This window comes from Hippocampus guttulatus, chromosome 16 (genome assembly GCF_054856545.1).
Source record: "Hippocampus guttulatus isolate MCC_2025c chromosome 16, RoL_Hgut_1.0, whole genome shotgun sequence".
Taxonomy (NCBI): domain Eukaryota; kingdom Metazoa; phylum Chordata; class Actinopteri; order Syngnathiformes; family Syngnathidae; genus Hippocampus; species Hippocampus guttulatus.
Window position 1 is genome coordinate 1,645,666 of NC_141276.1, and position 9,455 is coordinate 1,655,120.

Sequence of the window (9,455 nt, forward strand, 5' to 3'; positions counted from 1 at the left end):
TTCAGTTTTGAACGTGAACCATGTCGACGTGCTTTCACAATGTGGGTGGATTTTCAAGAAGCCCGAAATTCCTTGAGTTTCGACTTGCAGCGAGCGTGACATTTTTGCTTTCTCGGAAAAGGGTCTCCCTTTCCAAGAACTACCGTGAACCCTCCCCGAACACAGAGCACAAAACAGCACGTCACGTTTTCAATCAGCCAGCTGTTCAACTGTGCAGTATGCTGCTGCACATCCAAAGTACACACTGTCTCAAAACTGTCTGGCGCATCTTAAACAATGTGGCGCGCCAAGAAAACAAAGACAATGAAAACCAACAAAGACTACACCTTCCAAATGAGCTTTCACTGTTGTCAAATGTATAGATATCTAAAAAGACGTTTCCACTTTATGATGTCCATTTATAATATTTACTTTTTGTTGTGAAATAAGCTCTGCTAACTATATAATGCATGGGTCATTTCAGAAGGGGAGGACATTTTCTGTTTTGCTTGACCACAACCATTTTAAATACAGCAATAGTAGTAGTTGTGCTCATTGCGCGGTACCTTCTCCAAGTTGTGAATCTAAAAACCAGCGTTGCGGCTTCGGAAGGAGCGAATCATATGAAACTGGCAAAACAATGCGTCTTGTTAATATCTTTAACTTACACGGTGAAGCAAATCACGACTGTAGTTAGCTGTGAGTAACAAAGAACCGAAACCTTCATCTTGTGCCTGCTATAGACAAAGTCAAGAGTCCAGAGAGGATCTGTAATAAATAGAGGTATTTATTTATATACAGCAAATGTTGACAACAAAGGCTGCAGCACAGGTACCTACTCAAAACAGAGCAAATATTTACATTTATGAACACCCTATTTACACACACTTAAACGACACTGGTAGTGGGTGAATGTAGAAAAAAAAAATCTACATGTATGTACATCTCACAATTCAATTCAAGATTCGCCACCTTCCACCTGAGAGTCCAAGAATAGCTAACATCAGCATCTCTGTTGGCTGTGACAAGTCACTGATTTTATACAAACGCTCTCCAGTACGGCGGACAAGCGGTTAGCGTGCTCCAATCCGTTCTCCTCCTTAGGGAGACTATACACGTGTTGCAGTACAAGCGCATTCGGCTCGATTGCATCATCAAAGCCGTTCTGAGAAATGCATAGGGCCTCTTCAGAGACACGTGTAGAAACTAAAGCGAATCTCTCAAATAAAATGATCAAAAGATGGCAACGAGTTCACTTCCCGGCCAGCAACACGATGCCGCATTCCACTTGACGGTTTCGTTCCGAAGCCCGGATAAATGGGAGGGTTGCATCAGGAACGGTATAGCGGTGTACTATTCAAGGCACAAACCGCCGTGCAGCATTTATTGAGGGACTTACTCTCAATCAATACTCAGGTGATTTCTGGTATCGTAATCATAGATAAAGACCATCCTAAAACTCTTCGAGGCAAATTAATCAGCACTAAAATTCTCACAGATTTCGACTGCAATGCGCATTCAGCATGAAACAATCATCTTGTTTCTGATTCACGAAGATTCACGAAACAGTACACTTAAAAATGAAAGATTTTGGTACGCTTCAAGTGGTAACTTTGATCATAAAGTGCAAAATATGCATCGATTTAGGAGCTTAAAGAGTCGTTTCAATCTCTAGCTAGGTGTAAGATAACACGTCACATGCCTAGTCCTGCCATAATATTCATGAACGGGCTGTAAAATCATCTCCAATCGTTAACGGGCTTGATTAAAAACTATTCCGGCATTAACACTTTTTTTTTTTTAAATAGCATTGTTAAAGAAGCGTATGCTGTATTAAAAACATTTGAATCAGACGGACAGCCGAAGCTCTTTTCAACGCACCCCGTTTACAATGTTTTCAGCCCCCATAACGTTCACATTTCAAAGTCATTCATTTTCCATTGGCCACTTACAAGCAACACTTTTAGAAGGCAAACTTCATAATAAAGACCAGATTTTCCCCACAAAATAGTGACAAGGCCTTCGTTACGACGAACTGTGGGAAGCTAACTGCTGCCGCGACCTTGCTGATGAACAAAATCTACAGAGCGGGATTCCCCTCCGTTGCTTTGCAACGCTATTAATCGACTCAAACGTGAATTTCCTCGAGATTTTGTTGCTGTGGATATCGTTTTGCGATCACGCCTCTTTGAATTCCATCCCGTACGCCATGTGAGGTTAAGCTAGCTTTCTTTGAAGGCTGGGTTGTCCGCCTCTTCATCAAGGCACACCACCTGTTTCTGATAAGACAAAAAATAAATAAATACAATGAGAAATAATTACAAGTACCGCATGGGGAATATGTCTCAAAAACAGAAAACAAAGCTGTGTCAATAAGTTACGAAAACAGCCCAATGGACTTACTTTTGGGTAGGAATAGCCATCAGAGTCATGGTTCCTCCAAATGTGCACTTGGTCCTCTGTGGTTTTTTGATAGACAGGGTTGTCAAAGTGGATTGTGTTGGTGCTCTTCAGCTTGTAGTTCTTCCATAGCAGTACGCCAGCGAAAGCCAGAATACAAACGATCGCTACACAAAGATAACCTGGGTGAAGTTTGCTACGACGTAGCCGCTTATGGATATTGGTGTCTGCGGGCAAATCCACTCACCCACTGGGAGGACAATGTGCAAAACAGTTGGGCTACTGGAAGAGGTCGTAGGTCGCAGCGAAGCAAATTCGTGGTGAACGTCTGAAGACGAAAAGCACATACTGCAATCGGAAAATCATGCATCTATTTTCATAAGACTATTGATGACCGATTGCATCCTGAGCCCAAATGTATTTACTTTGCTTTCAGCAACTTCAACTGTCAATCCAATGCGATGATCCCTTTTGGAGGCATTTACCTGGAGACGTGACCGGAGTGTGTGTGGTGGTCCGGTAGGCTTTTGGTTTCGCCGGCTGTGGTGAAGTGCTCCGAAATTCCCGCGTGGTGGTTCTGACCAGAGGTCTCGTGGTGCCGGTCACTGGCTTGATCACGCGTCTTGTGCTTGCGATGGGAGCGATGGAGGTGCGGGACTCCAGTGGGGCCGTGGCCAGCGCCGGCTGGCTGGCGGTCGGAATCCGAGGAGGCACGGGAGCCGCAGGCGTCGACGCCGCTGATTGAATTTGACGAACAAGAGGAAGAGTCAATGATTGGGCGGAATACGATCATCAAGGTTGGATTGAGGTCAGAGCTTCGGTCCTTGACATACCTGCTACACATCTCCTCATATCACTTGCGAGCGTCATGTTATCAGGACAGACGCATGTGTATTTGGGGGGATGTCTGCCCACTTGCGGTGCTCCGAGGCACATGAATTCACAGCCGCTATCATGCACCCGACACCAGTCAATCCCTGCAAAATCGGCGGGCGCTGAGATTATAATGAGGACAACGTTTTCAAGGACAAATACCCACGTGGTATTTTTATTTTTTTCCAACATAGTCGAGCTGATCTTTGTGCAAAATTTTGATGGTGAAATCTGACACATCCATCGGGTTGAAATAGTTTTCCGTCCACTTTCCTTTGCAAACATTTACAGAAGCCAAGACTCTCACGTGAGCAGCCAACGCTGACGACTAACAGATCAAAACAAACGGATCGACCCGTCATGGCAAAAGTAATCACGTACCAGCAGGCTGCTTCAGGTTATGGTAGAGAATAACGTCTTCCGGAGATGAAAGGTGCTCGGCCACTGGAACGATGTCTTGGCCGGTCAATCTATTAGCACTGAAGATGGCATTGCTACCGACGTCTGTCCAGAAGACTCTTTCCTGACGCGCACAAAGACCAGAAGATGTTTACGACAACACGAGACGCGACACGGCATGTACGGATTGAACGCAATTTCCATCCGGTGGGGAATGAGCACCTCAAAGAGGGTGAGTGCCAACGGGTGGCTGAGCTTGCGTTCATCCATAATGAGGGTGTGCCGCCCCCCACCCTGCACGTCGATACTGGAGAGGGTGTGTAACTTGGAGTCCACCCAGTAGAGCCGCCGGTTCAACAGGTCTGGGAAAAGTTGAGGGCAAACGGGTCAGTCGGTCACGACTCAAACGGAGAGGAGGAAATGCAGAGAAAGCGCAAGCGTCGGCCGTACCGAGCGTCACTCCGTTGGGCCACACGATGCTGTCGGTAACCAGAGCGAAGCGGTCACCTCCGTTCAGACCGGCCTTTTCGATTTTAGCAGGATTGCCCCAGTCAGTCCAGTAAACAAAGCTGGCCGGACAAATCACACGCACGCGTGATTGCAAGTGGCAACGGTGAAACGAGAACCGTCTGTCAAGGCGCAGGCTTACTTGCTGTAGGGGTCGACCGCGATTGCTCTGGGTTTGGATAAGCCTTGGGAAAAGAGAGTCTTACGACGTTCACCGTCAGCGGTTACCACAGAGATGGTCCTGCGAATGCTATCGGTCCAATACAGGTTGCGATGGATCCAGTCAAAGGCAATGCCCTCGGGCGCATCCACGTCATTGGAAACCATGACTGTGTGATGAGCAGAGTCCGCCGCTGAATCCATTCGCGTTCTGGGAGCAAAGTAAAGAAATTAAAAACAAACGTTTTCTGTGGAGAAATGGAAGAAGGGTATCAACCACTGTAATAAAAGCTTCGATATCAAGTCGATGCAGTCACGTACGTCAACAGGACATACAGAACGCATTGTACAGGAAGCATGTTTGCTGGGCTACAAGTTTGCTGGGCTACGTGTTCATGGACCAAAGTCCGCTTGGCCCGCCGATACTCATCGGCTGTCTCCAACATGCCAACAAAGGCTTGCTAGGAGTCTTTCTTCAGTTTGACCGAAGCCCTTACGGCTGTGACCAACAACAGGCACCGACCAAATCGTCATGACTCTGGTTGGCACAGAATATGGCCCACTCTGCCTCTGTGTGCCCCATCTTTCCTGGGACGTGGCCCAAGTTCTGCCAGAGGTGAGAAGTGAAACTCTTCCTGACAGCGGATTTCAGCAAGAGAGTCCAGCAAGACCCTCACAATATGAAGTCGTTTGAGACTCATGTTTCGGCAAAGGGGAAAACGTGTTCCAATGTTTTCCTCATCATCGGGTTCTTTTTCTGGACCCTCATCTGGGACCTGTTTGACCCTACCAGGGGGCACAAAGCCCCTGACAGCTTTTTCACACTTTTTCATTGCAAACCTTTGTTTGTCAAAGATATTCTTCATATGTATTGAATATTAGAAAGAAGAAACGGACATCTTAGGTTAACGTGACCCCTAGCCCCTGGCTCATTATCCCACTGGGTCAACTTCAATGACAAACAATAAAATCTCGCTCACCTGTAGATCTTCTTTTGGGAGATATCTGACCAGTAGATTTCTTCGGTGGCCATGTTCATATCCAGAGCCACAACGTTCTTTAGACGAGGAAGAACCTGGACGTACTCACTTTTGTCCAAGGTCATTTTTCTGACCTCATGGCGATTGGTGAAGAAAAGGTAGGCAATTGTACCTACGGGTTTAAACGTTGGTTCTACGGTCAATATCCAGAGAGAGAGAACACCCAGGGATGTTTTTTCTTTGTTTTTATATCTAATTATTTTACCGATGGCCTTGCAGGCTTTGGTTGACGGGTCAACTTGGTAACCGTCTTCACACTCGCATTTGTAACTGCCCATCCGGTTGACGCAGATTTGGCTGCAGGCGTCCGGGTCGGCACACTCATCAACATCTGATGAAAAACGAAGAGGGCGTGACACTTTTGTTGTTTGTTTCGGTGGCAGGCATCGCACCTTTTCTTTATTACCTTCACATTGATTCTTGTTGGCCAGTTGATATCCAACGGGACAAAGGCACTCAAAACCAATTTTAAGGTTGTTGCAGACGTGAGAGCAGCCGCCATTGTTGACGAGACATTCGTTGAGGCCTGAAAACAGAAAAGCTTTACAATCGATTTTTTTTTTTTCCCCCGAGGACATCACAGGTCGACTCCATCCTGATTGCTGCCGGTTACGAACGACGATGTGAGTACTCGCCGCATTCCCTCAGGGGCTCATCCGACCAATCCCTGCAGTGCCGCTCCTTGTCGCAGACCTTATCCATGCCGATACACTCCCCGCTGCCACACTTAAATCCAGTCGCGTCGTCACACTCGGTTGCTGCACGCACAATGGTAACATCAGCGAGTGGGAAGTTAACGCGTAATCCAAAGTGGCCGCAAGGGCAGAGTCGCTTCCTACCGTTGACGCAGCCCCGTTCGTCGCTCACGTCCCTGCAGTCATAGCGGTCGTCGCATTGGCGGCTTCCGTGAATGCAAGCGCCATCGTCGCATTGAAATTCGTCCGGACGGCAGGTGGGACGGACTACGGGGATGCAATCAGACAAGCCTCGGGTTGACGTTGAAGCCATTTAAAAAAAAAAAAGCATTTGAAGCAAACCGTCACACATACCGCAGTCGGCTTCATCAGATCGATCCAGGCAGTCGGCTTCTCCGTCACACCTCCAGTTCCTGTGAATGCACTTCCCATTGCTGCAGCGGAATTCCAGGGAAGAGCAGCGGTGAGTTGGAGAAGAGGTCGGCGGCGCCGTACCGCAGTTCCGGAGCCACTCGTCCGAGCCGTCCGCGCAGTCGGCATCCCCGTCGCAGACCCACACGCGTGGAAGGCAAACGCTGTTATTGCACTGAAAAGAAGCGCCGTCGCACGTCACCGGCGGACAAGAGGCCTCGTCGCTGCCGTCGCTGCAGTCGGCTTCCTCGTCGCAGACAAAGGAGCTGGACACACACTGGCCGTTTGCGCAGCGGAATTCCGTGTCCGTGCAGTTTTTGGCTTCTAAGAGGCAGGAGACACAGTGAAGAAGCCGTATGTCAAGAAGAGATCAGAGAGGTGACGACACACAGAAATGGAGACCGCAAACGGGCAAGAACCAGCAGCTTCCACTCTCCGGCGTGTGAAGATTATTTATCTGTCTCTACTTTGAGCAGATTCCTTACGGCAGCGTTCTTCATCAGCTCCGTTCTCACAGTCCGCTTTGCCATCACAGCGCCAAGTGTTTGGTATGCACTGGTGCAAACGGTCGCTGCAACTGAAGTCGGTTGGTCGACATGTTTTGGCCACTGGAAGACACACACACACACACACACACACACACACACACACACACACACACACACACACACACACACACACACACACACACACACAAACAATAACATTGTGTGTGAGATTTTGTAAATAATCCAAAAGAATTTTTTCCATACTTACAGCAATAATTAGGAAGCTCATCCGTGCCATCTCCGCAGTCATCTGTGCCGTCACACACCCACCTGACGGTGATGCATCTCCCATTCTCACATGGGAACTGGCTGCTTCCACATGTTGTCAGCGCACCCGCTATCAGCAGTTTCAGAGGATCAAAAAGACAAAAGAATATCGTTTTCTTGAGCACAAGGTCATCTGTGCCAAACGAGTCATCTGATGAAAACAAGGGTTGCCCCACTAACCTCCATCTAGAATGGAGCCACTGAACCGAAAGAATCAAACCAACTGTTCAGTTGCGTCGCACAGATGATTTATGAAAAGACAGTGGAAGCCGTGGAGGGCTTGAAAGCCAACAGAGACACCGGTTTCAGTCAGAGAGTGTCTTAAAATGTCAATCTGTCAACCAGTCAAGATCCCAATCGCAGTTGATTTCCCGCTACATTTTTTTTTTTTTACATGGAAAATCACAGCACGCTGGAAAGAAGTCTCAGACTTATTTGGGGCAAATAAGGTGTACAAAGTTTTGTTTCCAAATGCAGGGAGTCAAAGTAAACAATCGACTGAAAAATAAACACTCAAGTCAAGTACTGTACAGACACCCGAAAGATCCATTTTATGAGAGTAACAGAGTACACCGCAGTTGCACATTATTTATCCGCTGAGCTTAAAGTTCAGACCCTGAAAGACAACATTGACTCATGGCTGGCCTTATTGACCGGGAAAGAACCAATATTGGGAGAAGAAATGCACTGCCAAATGTTACTGCGTTTACCGGTAATTGATCGCTTATGAGAAACAGTTAGCACACGCTGAGGACTTTTCCGGCCCAAGGAAACAAATGCAGATAAAAATAAATGACACAAGGATTTAACTCACTTAGCCTATTTAGCTTTTTTTTCATCTATTATCTTTTCAATTGAAGCCCAAGCTTTCAGGTGGAAGTGAACTCGATGAGACTGAATAGGCCGCCAGTTTGAACATGTTCTACAAGTCACGATTTCCCCCAACCAACGTACTGGGTGGGAACAGGTCTGACAATGTCTGACCAAAACTGAAACTGTTTTTGTATTGGTGGGTGAGCTGGAGGAATTCCATTCATATGCACAATTTGAAGGCTTCAAAAAAAAAAAAAAAAGAAAGGCATGGGTGGGTCGGGCTTGGAGATGGAGCGGGAAGAAGCCAACCAGTCTTCGAGTTGCAACATGTTGAACTAATGCAAGACGGAACTCCTCAACCGCATCCAAATCATCCCACGATGGATTTCAAGAGTTCGACAAAAGGCAAGCGGAGTCCAATTCCACTTTATGAACAACCGTCAACTGTCCTCACCCGCTCTCAGAAGCTGATTGGTTGGAGGACCTGCTGCATCTTGAATGCCATCAAATGAAAAAGTAGACCGCAAAAAAACAGTGGGGGGGGGGGGGAGTGATGCTTGACAAGCATTCCGGTATATATAATATTCATAAATTAAGGGAATTTGAGAGATTGGGGATATCTTCTTCACATGGCATTAAGAGTGGGAAAGATTTGACCTACATTCTCGGGAAATGGGTTTAGCACAACCCCCCATCCCCCATACACACAACACCACCACCACCACCTCATCATCTTACACTCGGTACTGTCAGAAGAGTGGGCAACTTAAATCCACAGACACTGGATGTCACAGGCCCATATCATACACATTTTAAATATTAAAGGTCATAACAGAGGGGATTTTTTTTTTTAGGTGTGAAAATTTGTCAGAAAAACAACAAACTAATAAGCGCAATGAATTTGAACTTACTTGTTTGAACTTGGGAGTAGATGAGAAACGGCAACAGCACACAGGGCAGTTCCATGGCTTTGCACGCACACTGCAGGATGCACCCAAAGGCTACTTTTTGACTCACGCTAATTCTCCTCTAGAATTTCAACAGGGCAACGGGAGGTGACGTGTGATGCTGCTGACGAAAGAGATGGCCTTGCACTCTGCAATGTTTGACAACAGGAGACCCATTTCAAGGTGGCCCACCGAGTGGGTGGGACCGACCGGGTCCGGGGGGGGGGGGGGGGCGCGGTTAGGAAGGCGGGATTTGAAGTGGTGTGATTTGGGAGCCACCGCAGACTCAACAATCCGGAGGCGGAGCTCTGCTTGGAGGTTATTTTTTACTATAAGTAACTTTAACCCCTATGCAGAAGGCTCACGTGCGCACGTGGCACATGGAAATATCGGAGGGGCTCCCCCCCCCCTTTGAAA

General features: G+C 47.3%; 1 protein-coding gene across 3 annotated transcripts; it reads right to left on the reverse strand.

Annotated features, from left to right (window-relative positions):
• Positions 1–748: 748 nt before the first annotated feature.
• On the reverse strand, positions 749–9,193 carry ldlra (low density lipoprotein receptor a). 3 transcript variants are annotated; one of them, XM_086132764.1, is made up of 18 exons: positions 9,003–9,193; positions 7,220–7,348; positions 6,949–7,071; positions 6,407–6,787; positions 6,197–6,319; positions 5,993–6,115; positions 5,764–5,883; positions 5,563–5,688; positions 5,298–5,469; positions 4,301–4,528; positions 4,102–4,220; positions 3,874–4,013; positions 3,634–3,775; positions 3,213–3,356; positions 2,865–3,116; positions 2,627–2,707; positions 2,383–2,546; positions 749–2,258 (listed from the first exon to the last, which is right to left on the reverse strand). In XM_086132764.1, the coding sequence occupies exons 1-18, from the start codon at positions 9,055–9,057 to the stop codon at positions 2,202–2,204; spliced, it is 2,679 nt and encodes an 892-aa protein (XP_085988890.1). In that variant the 5' UTR covers positions 9,058–9,193; the 3' UTR covers positions 749–2,201. The 3 variants fall into 3 exon arrangements, with proteins under 3 accessions (XP_085988890.1, XP_085988888.1, XP_085988887.1); XM_086132762.1 differs by having other exon boundaries at positions 2,383–2,561; XM_086132761.1 differs by having other exon boundaries at positions 2,383–2,561; positions 5,993–6,319.
• Between the last annotated feature and the right edge of the window lie 262 nt (positions 9,194–9,455).